At 39.4% G+C, this 22,359-nt stretch overlaps 1 protein-coding gene across 6 annotated transcripts in view; it reads right to left on the bottom strand.

Moving 5' to 3' along the window:
- Positions 1-22,359, bottom strand: part of GAB1 (GRB2 associated binding protein 1) — a 171,460-nt gene that overhangs the window by 31,920 nt on the left and 117,181 nt on the right. For 3 of the 6 annotated variants that reach the window (XM_056802737.1, XM_056802739.1, XM_056802741.1), the window contains exons 2-4: positions 19,316-19,610; positions 2,142-2,364; positions 1,791-1,871 (exon numbers count right to left, since the gene is read on the bottom strand). In XM_056802737.1, the coding sequence (XP_056658715.1) occupies positions 1,791-1,871; positions 2,142-2,364; positions 19,316-19,610 (599 nt within the window). The remainder of the gene's footprint in view (positions 1-1,790; positions 1,872-2,141; positions 2,365-19,315; positions 19,611-22,359) is intronic. The other 3 variants (XM_056802738.1, XM_056802740.1, XM_056802742.1) reach the window with 1 other exon arrangement.

Raw genomic sequence — 22,359 nt, 5'->3', positions numbered from 1 at the left:
TCATAGATCAAATGAAACAATATGTATAAAGTGCTTTATGAACCTTAAACTGTAAGTGTGAGCTATTATTAGTCAAGAGATGACTCTAGACAAAAGGGAAAATGTTGAAAAAATGGTAGCAGTTCATTTGGAAAAGTCAACAAAGGAACAGTGGCACACCTACTTTTAAGAGGAACCTTGGTTAGTTGTTGAGGCAATAAAGTTGGAGATGTGCAATCTTAAAACACGCACGGCAAACAGTGCAAAATCAAGTTAGAATGTGTATTATAAACTAGTGAACTTAAAAAACACCTTTCTTCTACAGGCAAAATCCCATCACAACAAATACAGAGAACCCTCCTCTGAAAAGGGAGCCGCAATCCAAGGAAAGGCCCACAAGAAAGAGCTTCGTAGAGCTCACGACACAAGTTTCTAGACAACAAATGGAAAGAATACAGTCTCCGTCTAACCCTAGCTCACATGATAGTTACTTATTATAGAGACAGAACTTGTTTGACAACTTCATTATCATGTGTTTTAAGGATAAGGAAAGGAGTCGGTCCCAAGTCCTCCCCACAAATAACCTTGCTTTATGTTCATTTAACAGTCAACTTTCTGAAAATGCTTTTACATCCATCCTCACCCGATGTGACGTACTGGCCAGAAAAGTTGGGAAAAACTAGGCTCTGGGCTGGGCCCCACGACTAGGAAGTTGTTAGGAGAGGCCAGACAGATCCCCAGCAAGCCTCGGGAACCGCGCTGGGAGTCAGGTCAGGGCTTGGCCAAGAGCTCCTTCCCCTGGGCTGGGCCAGAACTCCAGGTTATTGAGTCCTGCGCCCTTACTTTAAAGATGACGGAACCACCTGACATCACATAGTGATCCTGAATTCAAGCTTGGGGCCTCTGACTCTACCCTAAGCCATTTCTACGGCACTCAGAGCCTTCAGGATTGACATGGCAATTCAAAAATTGTGACCTTTTAAGGGGGGGGCAATTACAAAAAAGCAGGTCTCCTGAGGGGTCTCTTTGTCTCTTTTTGTCTCTGTTTTTTTCTATATGTCTGTCTCTGCCTCTTTTAGTGACTGGTCCAAGGCCCCACAGCACTGTGTCATCCTGACTTTTTGTCTCTGTCTTTTTCTATATGTCTGTCTCTGTCTCTTTTAGTGACTGGCCAAAGGCCACTTGGGCCTTGTGTCGTCCTGACTTCAGGCCTGGTGCTCTATCCACTGTGCTACCTAGCTGCCCTGAAAGGTCTTTCTAAGGAAGCGTCAGAGGACAATTACCTTCCAACTCTTCCCCCACTGAAATATACCAACCACTTACACAAACCCACCTAAAACGCCAGGAGCCACACAAATAGATCCAGGGGTGTGGAAGGAGGGGGCAGGGGGTCTGGAAAGGCTCCGAATCCCTCCAACTGGACAGAATCATAGTTTCAGACCTGGAAGGCATCTTCAAGGACATCTGGTCCTGCCCCTTCATTTCAGAAGTGAAGACATGAAAGGCCAGAGAAGACCCTGTCAAGGCTATCTGAGGTGGACAGAGTTGGGGCTGAGGCTCGGGCTTTCCTGGCTCCTGTTCCCTGGTCCGTTCTCTTAGATCATACCCATTATCTCCCAGATTCAAATAGATTCTAGTCTCTTGGGTAGAGAACAAGAGTTCTAGTGGTATCTTTTCATTAAATTCCCTTCCAACGTGGTCGTTTGGACACCCTGCAGTCTTTGTTATGTAGGGATTTTACCTGTTGTAATGAATGCCTCACACGCAGACACCCCCTGCCCCGCCAAGAGCCACAGCCCCCAAACACTCACAGCAATGGAATCTTTTTGCTTTCAAAGTCTTCAAGAAGCAGATATTCCTCTCCTTCTTCAGAAACAAAAGAGGACCCTTGGCTGGTTTATAATTACATAAGAAATGGAGCAAGTCACATTGACACATCAGTGAACTCTCATAGGCAAGACAAGTCTGCAACAGAGGCTATGTGGGACACCTGCCCGGGACAAGGCTCCTGAAAGGACCCTGCAACCCGGCAAGAACTCTCCTATCACTGCCCTTCACACGTGACATTATCCCTGCACAGCCAGACAGTGGATCTCCAACCTGGAGTTGCCAAAACTGCCAAAGCACAACATTTTAAAAAATGAGACAGTGCAGGATTTTACCTTGTAGGCTCAAGCTTCTTGCTTTGACAGTTGATGAGCAAGAGGTAGTCTTGGGGGTCATCCTGAATAGGAAGAGGCTCCAGGTGCGATGGTAAGTTAATTAGCTGATAGGCAGGAGGTAGAGTGCCAGAGGAGGGGTCCATCTGCATGGAGGGAGGAGATGTGCTCACAGCTAAGGGGAAGTCGGAGGAGGCCTGCAAAGGGCCAGGGGGCTTCACCGGATCTGGAAGGTAAGACACAAATACCAAGGGGTTAGTCTCTCCTGTCCCATTTCAAGGAATTTTTACTTAGCATTATAGATTTAGGCAGGATGGGTCCTCAGAGTTCATACTGTCTGTCTGCTTCATTAGACTGATGAGGAAACTGGGGCCCAAGGGGTGAAATGACTTCTCCACAGTTGTACAGGGTGTAAGTGGGTTAGCAAGGATTAGAATCCAAATTCTCAGCGGTTATATATTATCATTATCATGATCAATAGGGATTTAGTAAGGACGTACTAAACAGGTGCTTGATAAATTCAACATGTTGGTGAAATAAATGCCTTAAAGAATTAAATTTATTACTATAATTTTTAGTTTTATTATGGTAATTTAATAAATTGTTAAGTTGCTTTTTTTATTATGTTATATATTAAATTTAAATACATCTATTGCTTAACTAAAATTAAGATTATAGTTAAGTTGATAAGTTAAATATAGTGCTTAAATGTCTTTAAAGAAATTAAATTTATTAGTATAAAATGTTATGAATTTTAAGTTTATTATAACTAATAAATTATGTTTGATGTTTTAATATTATACATTATTGCACATTAAATTTAAATAAATGCATTTGTTACTTAACTAAAATCAAGATTATAGTTAAATTAATAAGTTAAATGTATTACTTAACAAAATTACTTTGAAGAAATTAATTTGTTATAAATTATAAGCTTATAATTTTAACAAATTATAAGTTTAAGTTTGCCATTTTAATAATGCATGATTATATACTACATTTAAATAAATTCATTGCCTAAATGAAATTAAGATTATAGTCACATCAATAAAGCATTAATTTAAGCATTTACTAAATATATTCTTAGTATGTTAAATGATTTTTTAAATATATTTCTTTAAAAAATTAAACTTATCACAATAATTTATTATAAATTTATTATATTATCATTTAAATAAGAATTATACATTGATTATATATTAAATAAATTTAATATTTTTAATTACTTAAAACTAAAGATGATAGGCAAATCAATAAAGATGCATTTGTTAAGTACTTATAATGTGCTAGGAAGTGGAGAGATACAAATACAAAATAAGGAAACAATCTTTATTCAGAGAGAACTTGCATTTTAATGGGGAAGTCCAACAAACATATAAAAATATATACAGCATAAGCAGAAAGAGCATAAATAAAATTACACATCATGTGTGTTAAATATAAAGTGGTTTAGGAGAGGGCACTGGTAGCTGGAGGAGAAGGAAAGACTTTCCCCATCTTCCCAGAAGATGCCAACTGAGCCACAACATAAAGAGAAGGGATCTCTGAGGGGAAGAGGTGCATGCTAGTCCTGGGGAATTGACACTGCAAAGAAGATAAGATGGAAGACAGAGCATCATGTGGGAGGAGAAAGTGAAGGGTAGGTTGGGTGACTCAGTGAAGGAAGGAAAGTGATGTCCAATACCTTTTCTCTGAACCTCATAATTTTTCCTCTGTCCTACCTGAAAAGCTTTAGGAAGATAAAAAAAAGACTACTTTATCTGAACTAAATATTGTTTAACTCAATTTCTCTCTCTCTCTCTCTTTTTAATTTAAACCCTTATCTTCTTTCTTAGAATCCATAGTGACTTGTCCAAGATCACATAAGTTAGGAAGTATCTAAGGTCACATTTGAACCCAAGATCTCCTGTCTCTGGGCCTGGCTCTATCCACTGAGCTACCTAGCTGCCAACATAATTTCTATAAAAGAGAATTAACTCTTCCTTGACTAAAGCAAAGATGTAACAAGGATTCTTCATTCTATAGAATTTGAAACTGCCTCATCCTACAATATCCTCTATAATTGTTTGACAGTCCCATATCCATGTGGGAAGAATGCTCATTCAGCAGTTAAGAGGATTTGTATTTGAATTCCAGTTCTGATACCACCTGTTTGGACAATTATTGGATGGACTATGGAATGCTAATACATTATTAGGGGGAACTATGAAGTGGTCCAACTGCTCTGGAAAACAACGTGGAGCTATACCCCAAACTGAGCATTATACTTTGACTGTGATCTACATCTCCCCAAGAGACCAAAAAGGCAGTGAAAGAACTCATATGTGCAAAAATATTTATAGCAGCACTTTTTGCAGTAGCCCAAAACTGCAAACAAAATAGGAGTTCATCTACTGGGGAATGAGTGATCAAATTATGGTATATGGAGCTCTTGTGTAAATGGATACAGAGTAAAGTGAAAGGAACCAGGATGATTAATAGGGTGATAACATTACAAAGGCAAATAACCGTCAAAGACATAAAAATTAAGATTAAGATGATGAGCGGTGATGGCCTAGAGTTGCTGTCTGAGACATTTTTAGGTATGGGCAATGAAGGGATTTGTTTTGGGTGACTTTGTTGTGAGGGAGGGTCTTTTGTGTGTGTGTATGTGAGGTGAGGTGGGTGGTATTAAGAAAGACAAAAAGAGAAAGAAGTCAGTGAATAATTAAAAATACACAGAAGAGAGCAGAAGGAAGTTTAGAAGGGGACACCGAACAAGGGCAGTGCTAGTGCCACCAAGTTAGATTTGAACTGTACAAAAAATTCACAAGCTGCACACAGGGGAAAGTCAGAGTTGCACAGGCAGTCTCTTCTGTTGGTTTTATAAGGATATGTTTGTGCTTGTTGGTTTTTGTCAGGTTCATGATAATTAAAAGAAAAAAAAATGAAATTGTATGAGCAGACTTTGCTCGGCTATGCAGAGTAGTTCAGCTTCTTTCTAGCAAGAGAAGCAGTCAGTCTCCCAGGGAGGCCCATTCTTTAATTAAACCCTCCATTATCAAGGTTGAAAGCAGGGCTGCAGTAATGGCAGTGATCTAGCCCTTGTCCCTGAAATTATATTGTTTTGCATTTGCTCTCTTGTATCTAGTATTTCAGCATTTTTTCTTCAGAAGTAATAGAAAAAGGCAAAAATAAATAAATAGCCCACTATAGCTAGGAATAGCAAAGACAAAATTCATTTCTACCTACAAAAGGTGCCCCACAAATGAGTTAATTTTGCTACACAGTGACATCTGTATGACCAAAGGGTCCTTAGATCAAAGGAAAAGGATCTTAGAGACCATCTAGCTCAACTACCTATTTACCTATGCTACCATCTGCTCAGGGCAGTGAGGTGGCACAATGGATAGAGTACCAGGCCTAGAGTCAGGACCACTCATCTTCCCAAGATCAAATCCAGCCTCAGACACTTATCAGCTGTGAGATCTTAAACAAGTCACTTAACCCTGTTTGCCTCAGTATCTTAATCTGTCAAATGAGCTAGAGAACGAAATGGCAAAACACTCCAGTGTCTGTGCCAAGGAAATCCCAAATGGGGTCACGAAAAGTAGGACAGTACTGAAATAACTGAACACCAACAACACCAGCTCTGCCTTCTTTAGAAAGAAGAGACAGACTGAACACAGGTATAGTACCAAGATGGCACACCCTATGAGCTCTTTAGCTACCCACACCACATCCTGTGTGGAGACTTTCTAATTGCAAAACTTTTAGATACTTTGTCAGATTAGTCACTTGGCATCTTGGGAGGAAAAAACCCAGCTCTTGCTGCTGCTGTGCATGGCTGTGTGACCCCAGGTTCTCAAGGCCATGCCAGGGAAGCACACACCTCAGTGGCTTTTATCAGGCTGGCCTGGTATTAAGTAGGGGTCAGTCTAGACACCAGGCCAAGATGCTCTCAGAAGGAGAAAACTGGCCACAAATTTAAGGAAGAGGGTAAAAGTTTTCAGGTTCCTACCGGCTTTAAAATCTATGCTCCTGAGCCCATCTACAAACACTGCCTTTGCCTCCATGACAGAGCCTCCTTCTCTCACCCTGGGACATCTAACCTGACCCCTTGCTCTCGAAAGTACCTTCTAGGGGGACAGCCCCAGGCCCACTACTCTGGCCTTCTCACCTGGAGGGCCACCAGGTCTCTTCTTACGCTGTTTTCTACCATCAGAATCTAAGGTCCTTGAAACCAGGAATGGCTTCTTTTTGCTCATATATGTACCCCTAATGCTTAATCTGAGCACAGTGCCTGGCAACCAGCAAACTTGTAAATACCTGCTACCTGCCGACCAAAAGTACTCTTCTTACAATTGTACATTGGGCAAACAACTGTAGGAGATGAAATCTATCTCTACTGACATTCCTGCTGTAAATGGAAATAGAAGATGAAGGAGAAGCCATATCTATCCATCCATCTATCTATCTATATCTATCTATCTATCTATCTATCTATCTATCTATCTATCTATCTATCTATCTATCTATCTATCTATCTATCTATCTATCTATCTCTGTCTATCTATCCATCCATCCATCTATCTTTTGAAGTGTGATTCCCGGTTTCTTGGGAGAGAGGAACATAAGAGCCAGTAACATTGGTTTTGGTGGGTTTCCAAAGGCAACAAGAAGCATTGTTTGATGAGATATTGGTAATGCCCACAAGCAACCAAAAATCATGAACATGGCAGCTTATAGCTTCTGGCCCCATCTGTTGTTACATAATGTGAAAGAGAGAAATTCAATAAGAAACTTAAGAAAAGTATGTGTGCTAAGTCAACATACTGACAAGTTGTACAAATACATCAATGAAGGGAATTTCCACACAAAGAACTCCATAACTAATTAAAGAATAGGTTTTGGCCAAAAAACAAACAGAAACTTTCTATTTTCATCAACAATCATGGCAGAATGTCCACTTTTATATACTACAAAAGGAATTCTTAATCTGGGAGCTATCAATGTAAAAAAAAAACTAAGTGTATTTCAATATTGATTTCCTTTGTCATCATATAGCTATATATTTTTAACTAAACATTATTCTGAGAAGGGATCTATCAGCTTCTCTATACTACCAAAGGGATCCCTGACATCCCCCAAAGTAACAACTAATGCTCTTCAACCTCAGGATTTTGGGTGAGAAAGAACCCTGGGAATCACCTATCAATTTCTTTAAGTATAAAGAAACTAAGTTTCAGAGAAGATAAGTGACTTTGCCAAGGCCTCAAAGCCAGTAAATAGCAGAGTTGAGATTTGAACTTCAAATTTTTTTTCTGCTACAACATGCAAAAGCACTTAAGAAGAAGATGAAGTCAGAAAAGGGCAGTTAGACTTGACCAGAAGGTCTCTGTGGTGAAGGAGATACAGTGTAAAAGGCACTGAAGTGATTCCACTTAAGATCTCTACCTCAAAGTGTTTAAAATCCCCAAAGAGAGTAAAAGAGGGTGGACGATCCTGGATAGTACTTTCACCCCCAAATAGGAAACTAAGAAAACACCAGCAACTACTGATTCATACACTAGTTCTCTCATCTACAGAAAATCTTTATGAGTAGAGTCAATGCACATATCAAAGCTGTCCTTGATGAAAAGGGAACAGATACATGACATTCTTGTAGAAAAATCTTACATTTAGAGGCGCACAACTGACCAAGAGGTCCAAGAAATATATTAATCTTAAGGATCTACTTCTTGCTGAGATTTCCATTTGACTGTTGATGGATGCAGGTCCTGAATTCAGTGATTAACAGTTGAACATGGACAAGTCATTCTGTTCCCCCACTCCTACTCCGGCTTCACTTTCCTCATTTGTAATAGATTAGGGATAACCTGCAAAGCCCATGTAAGGAGACTGTTGGAAGAGATTTGTAAGCTTCTAAATGTGAGTTGTTACTATAGGGGGATTACTCCCAAAGAAGAAATCACAGATGCACATAAAAATATGTAAACTTGTTAATGCTCATGTCCTTATGGGCAAGCAGTACAAAATACATACATACATTATACATACAAAATCAGGTAGCCTCCTTTTATGAGTTCAAATCTTATCATACACACTTACTAGCTATGTGATCCTGGGCAAATCACTTTACCCTGCTTGCTTTAGTTTCCTCATCTGTCCAATGATCAGGAGAAGGAAATAGCAAACCACTCCAGTATCTCTGCCAAGAAAACCCCAAATGGGGTCATGAAAAATCAGGCAGGACTGAAACAGCTGAACAACAACACTCACAGATACACATGCACACATTTCCTATTCTGATAGTGACCAAATAAATGGATTGGACAAAGTCCAATTTTCATACCCAGTATGCATTCTTAATATTGAAAGAAAACCCATTTTAAACTATAAATATCTTCCTCCAAAAAGATTAATTTCCTTTTTAAAATCAACTGCTTCTTCCTTTCAAGAGTCAGCTTTGAAAAACCTTGACAGAATTTTTTTTTAACTAATGCCAAAAATCCTTTATTGAGTTCTAGTTTGGTCCCTCACTTCCTAGATAGAGGTCACCTAATCCAACACCCTCTCCCCACCTCCCTATTTTACAGATAAGGGAAATCAATCCCAGAAAGGTAATAGTTCAGCCTGTGATCTTCCAGGTACTAGGTGGGAGAGCCAGGATTCTGTTATGGCCAAGGCCCCCAATTCCAAATTCCATATTCTTTCCACTGCTGGCTCTCTCCATTTCCTGAAGTCCCAGCCCTGCAGCATGGCACACTTCCCCCCAAAAGACCCCAACAACATTTTTTTAAAAAGGGACAAAAAACTGCATTATCCACAGTTCTTCTAAAAGTCCTGATATGAAATAAAGTTTTCTCTCCTTTACAATAAAACCATCCTAAAAAGCTACAACAAAGCCACAAGAATTTTTCAATTAAAGATTTACCCAGATGATGTCTGGAGACAAGAGCCTTCAGCATTTGGCACATAGAACGTTCATTCTCTGAGCAAATGGTTCATTAAGAGAATCCTCCTCCTGATGCCACTTAAAGCCTTCAACCAAAGACAACTCCACTCTGAGGCTTTTTCTCGCCTGCTGCTGTTTTTATTGGGATTCACTCAGCCTGAAGAAATCTCTGATCTGTACCTTTCAGGAATCACCTATTTTTCCAAGTTCCTCAAATAGATCAATCCATTCTTTTCCCTATCATAATCTTCCTCCTTGGCTTCTAGACAGAAGATAACAAGGCAAAGGAAGGGGGTGGGGGTGGAAAGAGAACAAGAATTTATGTAGCCCCTGCTCAGTGCCACGTCCTGAGCTAAGCACTCTACAACTATTTGATCGTCACAACAAAAGTCAAGTAATTTGCTCTGCTGCATACTGCCAGTAGCTATTCAGGTCACATTTGAACTCAGTTCTTCCTGTCTCTGAATCCAGTGCCACTGTGTTATCTCATGTATTAATCTCACATCTCTTCCCTTCTTTTGTCTGGATCTGTGATTTTATTGGTGCAGAGAATTCTGAAATTCTCGCTAATGTTGAAGACTGAAAGCTGATTTATAATGGAGAAGCTTTTTGGGGAGGGGGCTATTTGCCTCAATTTCTCATCTGTAAAATGGGGGCACACTGAAATGGCAAACCACTCCAGTATCTTTGCTAAGAAAACCCCACAGACAAAAGGGAAGACATGGTAGGGAAAGACTGAATGGTCCTAATCAGCTGGCAAAGAGTGAAAGGAAAGGAGGGAGTGAGAAAAATCTCAGAGGGTAAGGACAGAAGGGCATTTCCCATGTTAACTTTGGGGTTGTGACCCTCATGAGCAGCACTGATACCAGTAGGGGAAATTCTTATACCATGGGATAGTCATAAAATACTTGACATCCCTGTACCTACTAGATACACAAAGGTTTATTTAAGGGAATTTAATGCACCAGAATTAACAGGTGAACAGCACAAATCTGATCTAAGGCAACTATTTGCCCAACTCTCAAAGAAGGATTTAAGAAAAATATAGATGTTGCTGAGAACCAAGGTAAAAGAGAACAAGGATAATCCTAGCACACTTAACACACCAGCTTCCCTAAGCCAAAGTTAGACTATCAGCTCAAGGTCACAGGCTTAGCATGAGGTGGAAAGGACCTCATATCATCTAGTTCAATCCCTTTCATTTTACAGACAGGGAAACTGAGGCTCAGGGACTTTAAGTGATTTATCCAAGGTCATTCAGGTAGTAAACAGAGGTGTTATTTGAACCTACGTCTAATGCTCATTGAACTGCCTCTTTAAAATAATCAGAAAATAACCTCACTATTTAAAATACAATCACTTCTCCTTTTAGATTCTGATTCATTAGAACACATGAAAATATTTTGCAACCCACCTCCCATAGCCATACAGCAAATGAATTGAGCAGCTCTTACTGAGGGGACTGAGGAAGAAAGAGAAGGTAAGAAATCATCCCACAGCAGGATAATCCCTCCTGCTGTTGATTCATTTATTCACACAATGGGGAAACTCTTCTCGCCTTCGAATTCCCCTGCCAACAAATAGTAAATATTATTTTTCCCCCATCTGCATGAAGAAGATGTTGTTATTTCTGAACAACAGCAGGGCACAAAAATTATAGAGGATTTTAAGTTGGAAGATAATCCCTTCATCTTATTTTTCAGAATTATTGATGCCTTTTGTTCATTCCAAAGTTATTTCCAGGTAATAAAAAAAAAAGCTCCATTTCTACAATGCTTTAGGGTTCAAGTGCTTCATAAACATTACCTCATTTTATGCTTCCAACAGGCCTGGAAAGGAAGGGACCTTTATTCCTATTTTACAGATGAGGAAACAGACAAGTTAAGTGATTTGTCCAGGGTCTCATAGCTAACATCTGAGTCACATTTGAAGTCACACCTTCCTAGTGACATGTCCACCACACAGGTGCATCTACCATATTCCCCCTTTCTAAACAGTGCTTTTCCTGGTAACAAAGGAAAACAGTTAAGCAAAAATACTCACTCTAGAGACTTGATCTGATTTTATAGGCAACATTCCACACCTGTAACCTCCAGCACTCCAAAATAAAAAGAACCTGGGGTGTTTTTTCAACATTTCTCTGGGGTCCAGGGTCAAGTTTTATTTTCAGGACAAGGCAACAAAGCCACAGAAAACTTTGGTGACTTGTCAACCAGATCAGAAGCAGAAGAGGCAGAATTTATTCAACCTACTATGTGCTGGGAGCTGAGTCGAAAATTAAGGGGGGGGGGGAAGATAAGCCTTTAGGGAGCTTGCATAGAAAATTAAATTTAAAAATTAGTTTCTGAGGTAGGGAACTAAAAACCGATGTATTACAACAGGTCTCCCCATAGGAAGTCTGAACCCTGGTTTTTGAACTCCAAGAGTAATGGTATTCCCACTGCACTACCATATCTTTTTTATATCCTACTCACAATGTAAATTACTGATGAAAACAAAACAGAACAAAGACATTTAATTTTCCATTATGTTTGCATTAAGTGAGGATAGGGTAGCTATAAAGAGATACACCAACTTCCAAAAACAACAGTGCCCCACAAGAGATTTTTGGAATTTTTGGAATATAGTACTGAAAAATAAGATGAAGAAATCATCTTTCAACTTGAAATCTATAAATTTTTGTACCTTAGCGCTTAGTCATAAAACAGCAATACCTTCTCCATAAGGAAGGGGAAAGATGTTATGAAGCATCCCTGCTTTGGCCACAATATGCTCCTTTGGCCCATTTTTTGGTTTCAGAGCTATTTCATAGGAGTAAATCCACTGTGCTTAATGTCACATATTTGAAAATAAGAACAGCCTCATACAGGACAAAACCTCTGTCCAAAGGTAACCAATAGATTTGAGGGGGAAAATCCTGCTTCAGTCTCCAGGGTCATGAGATCGGTTTGCCCTGCCCACATTCTGGAAGTGGTGCTCCAGGTTGGCCTGAGCCCAGCCAGTTTGCTGCTGCTTTGGATCAATGCTGGCCTCGAATTTCTGAGAACTAAATGCTCAGCTTGGGTGTGCTTCAGAATGCTGAAAATTATGCTTATTTTCCTAACAGAAAACTAGGAGAATGCAACGGATACCCATGAAGGCACTGGGAGCTGCTAGGGCAGAATCCCAATTGAAGTTTACCTAACAAGTGAATAATGCCTAATAGAGAAAATATCTTGAGTTGTTCTGCTGATGGAAGGAGATTACTAAGTGAAAGAACATATAAACAATAGGAATATCTCCCTCCTCCTCAACCCTTACTTTATATTCAGTTTTATTAGCTTGAAACTAGTTGTATTTAGTAAGCCCTATGAGTCTGCCTGGGCTGAAGTGTGTGAATAAGAAGAACTGTCTTAAATGAATGTTCGGGACAGCTAGATGGCTCAGTGGATAGAGGCCTAGGGACAAGAGGGCCTGGGTTCAAATCTGGCCTCAGATACTTCCTAGCTGTATAGTCCTGGGCAAGTTACTTAACCCCCATTGATTCTGGGATGGAAGGTAAGGGAAAAGGAAGGAAGGAAGGAAGGAAGGAAGGAAGGAAGGAAGGAAGGAAGGAAGGAAGGAAGGAAGGAAGGAAGGAAGGAAGGAAGGAAGGAAGGAAGGAAGGAAGGAAGGAAGGAAGGAAGGAAGGAAGGAAGGAAGGAAGGAAGGAAGGAAGGAAGGAAGGAAGACTAATAAATTGTTGCTTTTTTTTTTTAAACTATGAAAACTCCAACTTTCCCTGCCATGATGGTGAAAGTGGCCAACATGGCGGGCAGTCTGCTATTACTTTTCTAAGCCCCTATATAAAGTATATAGGCATGATCAACCAAGGTACTTTATAACTAATACTGTTTCTGTTAGAGATGATTGTAACATGCCAGACATTCCCAGCCATCTTTGGGAGTCTAGGAGTCTTTCCCTCAAGTGATTAAAGAATCCATGAATCCTCTATCTCCTCTCACCCTCAAAAAAAGTCTCAAAAATAAAATAAAAATTTTTTAAATCGTCTTACATCTTATCACTAACATACTAAACTTCTTTTTAATAATAATAAAAGGGGAAGCTAGAGAGAGCACCAGGCCTGGAGTCCAGGAAGACTTGGGTTCAAATTTGGCCTTGGACACTTCCTAGCTATGTGACTGTGAGCAAGTCACTTAACCTCAAATTCCTAGTCCTTACCACTCTTTTACCTTAGAATGTTTACTTAATATAGATTCTAAGACAGAAAGTAAGTGTAAAAAAAAATCAAGGAGGGGAATTTATATCTGTTTTGACAGGTAAAGGGGGACACTAGAATTATAAAGCTGGAAAGTGTCCCATTTAGACCTATGCTCTAGGAATCATTTTGTTATCTGGTGAAGGGCAGGCTGGAAAGGGAAAAGACCCAAAGCAGAGGCATTTCTTACTAATGAGCAAAATCATTTATTTTTTTTAAATCTTTGTCTTCCATCTTAGAATCAATACTGTGTATTGGTTCCAAGAAAGAAGAGAGGTCAAGGCTAGGCAATGGGAATTAAGTGCCCAGGGTCACAAAGTTAGGAATGAGGTCAGGTTTGAACCCAGGAACTCCCTTCTCTAGCCCTGGCTCTCTAGCCACTGAGCAACCTAGTTGCCCCCTGAGTACAGTCTTTAAAAAAACCAAAACACCATAGTCCTATGTAAAAATGGTGGGCAATGAAGGCAGTAAGTGTATTCTCAATAAAAAGTATTTGCATATGGGTTCTCAAAGGAGACAATCCCAAGTAACTGAAAGTTCTTTGACTGATTTCATCCCATTCTAGGGACCCCTACTTTAAATAGAATCTGATTAAACCTTTCAAGTGGAAAATTTCTCCTCTTCTTCTTGTAAGTAAGTGCCTCTATCAAGAATGTGAAAAACACTCCACATAGTTTCAAGTGTAGGAAACCCTGAAGTGATTGTTTGACAGAAATACAAGGCTGAGCAATGGAGAGGCAAAGGGGCATGAGCAGAAGCCCAACATTTCTAACTGATTGGTTCTTGCTGGGCTAGCTGTCAAGGAGGGCATACTAGAGAAGAATAAGACCCAAACCTGCGTCTATTTACACTGAAGGATGATGGGAGGCTGCATAATAAATCAACAACAAGGAGATAGAGACAGAGGGAGAGAGAGAGAGACAGGGAAGTGTGGTGGGAGGGACACAAAGAGAAATATAAAGAGAGAAAGCGAGGGAGAGAGACAGAAACAGAGACAGAGTGAAAGAGAAAGGGAGAAGGAGAGAGAATGGAAGGAAATTTTAGGAAATAAGGCACTAGCAGCTGAGATGATGAAGAAAGAGCTCCTACAGAAGGTAAAACTTGAGTGGGGTCTTAAAGCCAGGGAAGCTAAGGGACTGAGATAAAGAGAGAGAACATAACAAGTACAGAAGATAACCACAGCAAGGAATAAAGGTAGGAGATGAGAGTGTTATATGTAAGGAACAGAAACAGGCCAGGTGAGGTAGGTAGCAAAATGTTAAAGGGGAACAAGAAGGCTGTAAATGAGGGACAAAGTTATGGAGAGCTTTAAATGTCAAACAGGTATTTGATCTTGGAGGTAATGGGGAGTGACTAAAGTTTGTTTAAACTTTAGAGAAACAAAAAATCACTTTGGTGTCTGGGTAGAGAATGGTTCAGAGCAAGTTGATTCTGTAGCTCATTTTACAAATGAGGAAACTGAGGCAATTAGGGGGATGTGCTGAAATACTCTTGGCTTAATCTATTGAGCTTCCGTTGCTCAAAGAACTTTGCTCAAACACAAGTGAATTGGTTTGGCAACTTGTGACCTTGATGATTCAGAAATACAAATTCATCTGCAGATTTCCCAGAAAACACATCACATCTTTTACTTTCAAAGCTACTAAATATAAGATTTCTTAGGAATTTTACCTAATCTCAACTAGCCAAAATTGACAGAAAGAGAGCACCAGCCAGCTTTCTGGGCATTCAATAACATGGGAAAACAACAGGGCCATGATATTTTGAGAGGTTCCTGGAACCAAGATACAGGACAAATACACCACCACCTTGTAAGCCCCTTTCCTCTTTGCTTTATTCTCAGAGGGACTAAGATTTATTATTTTCTCAAACTGTGGGCTCATAGCTCAATCTACAACTTTTCCAGTCTAGAACAACCCCCCCCCCCAAAAAAAAACCTCAAACAAAAAACTTCCACACAAAGTTGAGGCATCAGAGGATGCATACAGGAGCTTAAATCACCTTGGGAGATTTTCTAAGTTAACAGGGACATACTCAGCTCTCCTAGGGAAGGGAGAACATTCTTTTGGAGAAGGGAAGCAACCCCATGCATAGGTAAAAGTACTTATTCTTAGCTCCAACTCTTCTGAAGTAACCGGATGACAAGCAGATGGCCAACTGAGAGGAGGATGAATAAAATGTTGCCGTAGACATGGATAAATAGTATAAATGAGTCCATAAAGAACATAATGACCACAGTGTATAAAGTTTGACAGCATCCCTGAATAGAGTTCAATCTGGGGTCTGTAAACATACTTACTTTCTTTAAAAAAAAAAAGTAAACTTTTACCTTCTGTCTTGGATACTAAGTATATAAGTATCTCAGATACTAAGTATTGGTTCCAAGACAGAAGAGAGGCTCGGGCTAGGCAAATGAACAGCGTTGACTGTTATGATATCTTCCAAGGTTCTATGATTCTGGCATATGCATGGGGATAGTCAGAGCAAAGTTATCCATTAAAGGCTTTTGGTTCTTCCAAGTCTAAGGCTTTTAAAATGTTGAATAATACTCTACACGGATGCACATGTATGTATTTGTATAGACATGCTATGTTCTACATGTACACACACATGTGCACACAGTTTTCCAAGCCAGGTTCCTTCCCCTTCTTCCCTAAAACATGCAGGCTTCCCCCATTGGAATGGCGCACACACACACACACACACACATACACACACACACACACACACACACACAGAGCAGGGGCTCAGGGTTTGGATGCCCAACTTTTAGCAAAGAGCTGGGCTCTTAGGAAAGAATTAATGCTTCATCCAATCTAATTTACTCTCAAAAGGCTTGCCTGTTCCCTTCTCAGATCTTCTTCCAAGATGCCTTGGACAGTTACTCTTATAAAAATGTCTAAAGCTGGGCCGAAAACACTTTAACACCTCATAAATGAGATCCATAACAAGGATCTATCATGGTTCACTAGGGCGCTCCCCAACCCCCAAAGAAATGGACTCTGAATTTGGAGCCGTGGACTCAAATGCTTGTTACCAGTGCGACCACAGACAAGTTATTGGAGTTCTTCTGGCCTCAGCTGTAAACCAAGAGAGGTTAGACTAGAATTGTGTGGTCTCTCCCAGCTTGAAAACTTGAATCCTGGGGGTAGCTGGGTAGCTCAATGGATTGAGAGCCAGGCCTAGAGACGGGAGGTCCTGGGTTCAAATCTGGCCTCAGAGACTTCCCAGCTGTGTGACCCTGGGCAAGTCACTTAACCCCCATTGCCTAGACCTTATCTCTCTTCTGCCTTGGAGCCAATACACAGTATTGATTCTAAGACAGAAGGTAAGGGCTTTAATAATAAACAAACAAATAAATAATTAAATGACTGAATAAGTGAATGAATGAATGAATAAATGAACAAATAAATAAATGAAATAAAACTGAAATCTGGTGAGCTAGAATAGTCTCATAGAAGGCTGGCTGTCTGATACTAGCTTCAAGGATGGCAATCCTAGAACCATTCTGACTGTTATCTCCTTCTCTATCAGAATGCTCCACAAATTCTACCTACATTTTGGGTTTCTTTGGTTTGCCCTTTTCTTCGCTTCTCTCACAGTCAGTCATTCTCTTGGCCTAAGCCCTGATCACTTCACACCTGGAGTTATTCAAGACTTTCCTGGCAGGTTTCCCTGTTTCCAATCTCTCCCCTAATCAAGTCCAACCTACAGGAGCCTGGCAGCCTTATTTCCCAGATTTCTTTGCCCATTCCTCTGTTTTGCCCTCATCTCGTTCCCCTCTGGATAATTATTTGTGGCTGTGTTTTTGGGTCTCATCTGTTTTAGTGTCCTCAGAGTCTAGTTTTTGTGGAGGGTGAAGAGTGCCTTTTGAAAATTGGTATGTGACCAAGAATTTTGTATTTTGACTATGATGTGCTAACGAGGCCCTTATCGCTTCAATAATGCAAAATGAAGCTTGCTCTGCTCTTTTCAAAATAATCTTTGTGACCACCAATTCTTGCAGGCCCAGAAATGATGCTTCCAAATGTGGAACCCTAATCATATTGGGGAAGCTAGGTGGCACAGTGGTCAAAGTGCCAGGTCTAAAGTCAGGAAGACTCATCTTTTGAAATTCTAAGCTGGCCTCAGACCCTTGCCAGCTCTGGGACCCTGGGCAAATCACTTAATTCTGCTACCTCAGTTTCCTCTTATATAAAATGAGCTGGAGAGGAAAATGGCAAACTACTCCAGTATCTCTGCCAAGAAAAACTCAAATGGAGCCACAGAGAGGTGGACATGACTGAAAACTCAACAATAACACATTAGTTAATTAAGCTGTACTTTTTTTTTTGCCACAAGACAAGTTGAATATTTGACCTCCATTTCAGAAGATCTACTAGTAGGTTCTCTGGAAACTCAGGCTGAGAAATTCTCCTTTCATCTAGTACTGAGTTCTCAATAAATGTTTATTGAATTGCATTAAATCTGTATCAATCTATTAAGAACAATAAAGACTGAACAAATCTCTGTTCTTTATTTCAGGTCCTTTGTCAACTTTTCTTCTTTTTTTACTCACCTTTGCCTGGAAGCTTTTACTAATGCTATTCTTTTTATCTAGAATGCTCTCTCCATTTATCAATTTTTCTTAACCCTTCTCAAAATTCACTTCTCTGTGGAAGTTAAGTCTTCCTTGATCACTGTAAAATCCATCCTTATGCCATTGTTTCAGTGTATTCCCACAGGATTGATACATAACATGTGCTATATTATCTTGTGTTTTTCCCTTTGATTTAGACCTATGTGATTCACTGGAGTGGAGAATGTTCAGTGTGGAAAATTCCTCTACTGATGCAGATCAGCAGCTTGACTATAAATTACAGTCACAGCAAGTCGTCTGGGACCAAAGGTCTGAAAGCTAATATGTGTCAGAAGGCAAAGATTTGAACCCAAGTCCCCCGGACTCCCTCTATTCACCATACCACGCTGCCTCTCTTTCTTATAACCACTTTGTAATTATTTTTTTCCCCTATGGGTATATTTGGTCCCATTAAATAGATCTGAAGAATGTTTTATGTGTTCCTTCTTTAATATTCCTTCGAAAGGAGTTAGTGTTGTACCCAAGGATAACAAATGAAAAATGAAGAGAGCCCAAGATCCATAGCATACATCTTATTTTATGCTTCACTTGATATCAGTAATCAGAGGGTTGCTCAAAGTTATCTCTGTTATATTTTTCAAGGATTCAGGTGTGATTTTCACATGTGCACAGTCAGGTGGTTCTCTTAAATTCTACTGAATGAATATCTTTTTTATCTTCAGGTCAACAGTTTTTCTACTGATCTTTGAATTTGTCTGAGCTCCCAAAACCTAGAGACTTACATATTTCTATAACCATAGACCTGGAACTACAAGGAAACTCAAAGGACATGAAATTCAACCCCTATATTTTAAAGATGAGGAAATGGAGTGAAAGAAGTCAAAAGATTTGCCCACGCTCAGTCAATGAACATTTAATAAGTGCCTACTATATGCCAGGCAGTGTCCTAAGCACTAGATACAAAGAGACAAAAGCCGGTCCCTTGCCCTAAAGGGATTCACAATTTAATGGGATTAGATCCCTAATGCCCCACATGTAATAGCACCCAAAGCCAATGTTCCTTCCAATGTCCCTCACAGAAGGAGCTTATTTTGACCTTGCTTTAGTGAATAGAAGCCATCCATCTAGGAAGAGGAATGCTTCAGTCCTGACTCTTTGGCCTCTTGATGTCCCAGGAAAGCCAGATTATACACGAGTTGTATATTTATACAACTGTGTGATTCCCCTGAATAGATTAAATCACTGGCCTGGCCCAAAACATTTTTCTCATGAATGAAAAAAAGCCTTTTCTAATGGGTTATGGAAGGGAAACAGTAAGTGTACCACCTATTTAAGTCAACAACAAATCACTTTGTAATAATTCTACACAGCAGGAAAAATGACCCAATAACTTAGTTTTAGTGAAACTAAAACCTAGAACTCACCTTCCTCTGTAGGGTTAAACCCACAGATGTCACAAATACAACGAACCCACTTATTCATTTCCTCCTCGCTGTCTGCTACCAAGTAGAAGATTCGATCAATAGTGTTGATATCAAAAATGTAGCTGTTTTCAAACTCCTTTTTGTTAAATGTCAATCCAGCATCTACTTGTTGACATAAGTTTAAGTCAATAATGCGGATGGGCTTTTTGGCATGATCATTTTTGTAGTATTCCAATACGTCTGGATCTCCCGTCAAACGGCCACTTCGGAGCACAAACCACCGCCTCTTCCATGCCTGAGAAGGAAATCAAAATATCCATTTAACATGCAGGAATTAAAGATTATTTAAAAACCAGACATGAAAATATAATTAAATAAATAAGACATATAGCAAAAGTTACCTTTTTCCTATAAAATTATTTGCTATTACAACAGGCAAAATTTCCTGAATATAAGTAGGAAGTCTTTCTATTTCAGATCTAATATTATGATATATTGATAGGTCATATAGTAGAATGGTCAATGCAAAAAGCTAGACATCTCACATGTCAGTACATGTTTAGACAGATGACATGAACTAAATGCTCTACTTATTAGTTTGCATAGCTTTCTTCAGGACTCAGCTCAAACCTCATCTTCCATAGCAGGACTTTGGGAGATAATGGAATGGGCCAGTAGAAAATTTATGGGATGGGCAAGAATGGATCTGTATCACTGGAGGGAATATCCACTTAAATGAACTCCTCAGTCTATAGTGTCTCCGATAAGTTACTGAATACATTGGTCTCTTGGTTCTGCTCGCTTCACAGTGTGTTGTCACATTCAAGTCCCCCCATGATCCTCTCATTTCCTTTTATTGGTCGTTTCTTGCAGCAAATAGTATTTCGTTGCATTTCTGTCCTACAGCTTATTAAGCCAATCCCCAATTAAGGAAGGGATTCCATTTGACTTCCATTTTTTTGTTACCAACACAAAAAGTACTGCTGGATTTTATACCTAGGTTCTTACAGAAGCAATCACCACAAAATACAGTAGCAGTGCTAAGTATTTCTCTGAAATGAAATACATGGCTGTGTGTAACCCAGAGCTCAGAGAAACCCCCTTTCCAATGAGGTAGATAATATCATTTAGCTTCAACCTCCATATTTACTAAAATGTTCTTCAAATACTAAGAATATTTTTAAAAATTAGATTTTCATCTTTTACTCCTTTTAATCTTCCAGTGAAAATCTTAATTAATACATTATGAGATAAATCTTTAGGAAGACTGAAAGAAGATAGCTAAGCAATTTATAAATCAGATGAGACCCACCCCTGAACCACTGAGAGCTGATAAACTAAGGTAAAGAACTTCTTGGAAATTTCACCTCAAGATAGAATTAATTTTTGAACTGGCAAGCATTTCAGAAAACAGAACTGGAAAACATGCTCTCTCTTTGGACCTGTTAGAGAGATCTGTCTGGTTGAGCCTCTTCTCAGCTCAAAAATTTTCAGTGGCATCTGGTGTGACCTTGGAGGAAATTGCAATCTCTCTGTGCCTTAGTTTCCTTTTCTGATAGATGAGTAGATGACTTTAAAACTATGAACAACCTACTTAGTAAAGTTCAAATTCTTCTCTCATAGAAAGCCTTTTCCAGACTTGTCTCCTGTGACTGTCTGCCACATCCTCAACATTCCAGCATTCTTTCTACCTATCAAATACAACCTGGTTTTATTGTCTCTGGGCTTTCGCTCTGTGCCTAAAAAATCCTCCCTCCATCTATCACTGTCTCCTAAAAATTTTTAAGTCCATAGCTAACACCAGTTCTTCCATGAAAACTCCCCAGATTCTCCTCAAGTTGATAATGACTTTCCCAGGCTCATGTAGTATTTCTCCAATGTATTTATCATGAATGATAGCATACATTACATTATTTGTGTATGAATAAAATTATATCTCTGTTGGTATCTATAAACTCTATAAAGACAAAAATATTGTCTTTTCCTAGGGGGTCAACAATGCTCTGTACACAATAGGTGTTCAACAATAATCTGTTGAACTGAACTGGCCCACTAGGTGCCCATTACCCAGAGGATAGAAAAGTCCCTTCGCTAATAAATGATAACATTTAAATAGCACCTACTATATGCTGGGCATTATGCTAAGCACTTTACAATTATTATTTCATTTGATCCTTACAACAACTCTGGAAGGTAGGTGCTATTAGTACCTGCATTTTATAGCTGAAGGAACTAAGGCATACAGAAATCAAGTGACTTGCCATGGGTCATACAGCTAGTAAGTATCTGAGTCTGAATTTGAACTCAGGGTCTTCCTGGCTCCAGGCCAATGCACCACCTAACTGTCTTAGAAATACAAATCTGACATTCGAGAAACTGTTAGAAGCCAGACTAATAATAGGAATTCTTATCCATACCCAGATGAAAAAGCTTTTTAAAGCCCAATCAAGATGTTCTCTAGAAAAAACACCAAAGGAAGAAAAAACAAATATAGCCTTAAAGTTATCTCCAGTAACCTCTCCCCACTTCTGAAGGTGGAAGACAGGGAACCTAGATAATAAAATTGTTCAGAAGTATCTTGTTAACAATTTAGAAGTCCATGGGCTCTGCATCCTGCTATTTTGACTTAAGAGACCTTTTTCAATTCCTTTTGAAGAGTTCATTTCAATCAACCAATAAACATTTATTAAGTAGCTATTATGTTCCAGGCACTCTGCTAGGCATTGGGAGATACTAAAAGAGTCAAAAGACAGCACCTGCCCTTGAGGAGCTTAAAATCTAAAAGGGAGGAACACATGAAAACAAATACATACAAAGCACATGTAAAATGGAGCAAGTGGAGAAGAAAACCTGTGAGGTCCCTGCGTCCAGCTCTATACCCCCATGACCTTGAATCTTCCCCTCCTTTAAAAATTGAAGGGTTTAAAAGAGATAATAAGGGAAAAGATCTGTACAAGAATATTTATAGCTGCAAAAAAAATGGGAAAATGAGGGGATGCCCTTCAATTGGGGAATGGCTAAACAAATGGTGGTATATGTTGTTG

The sequence above is a fragment of the Monodelphis domestica genome, chromosome 6 (genome assembly GCF_027887165.1).
Source record: "Monodelphis domestica isolate mMonDom1 chromosome 6, mMonDom1.pri, whole genome shotgun sequence".
NCBI classification, from domain to species: Eukaryota; Metazoa; Chordata; class Mammalia; order Didelphimorphia; family Didelphidae; genus Monodelphis; species Monodelphis domestica.
Note: the sequence above shows the minus strand (reverse complement) of the source record. Positions and strands in the feature narration are given on the sequence as shown.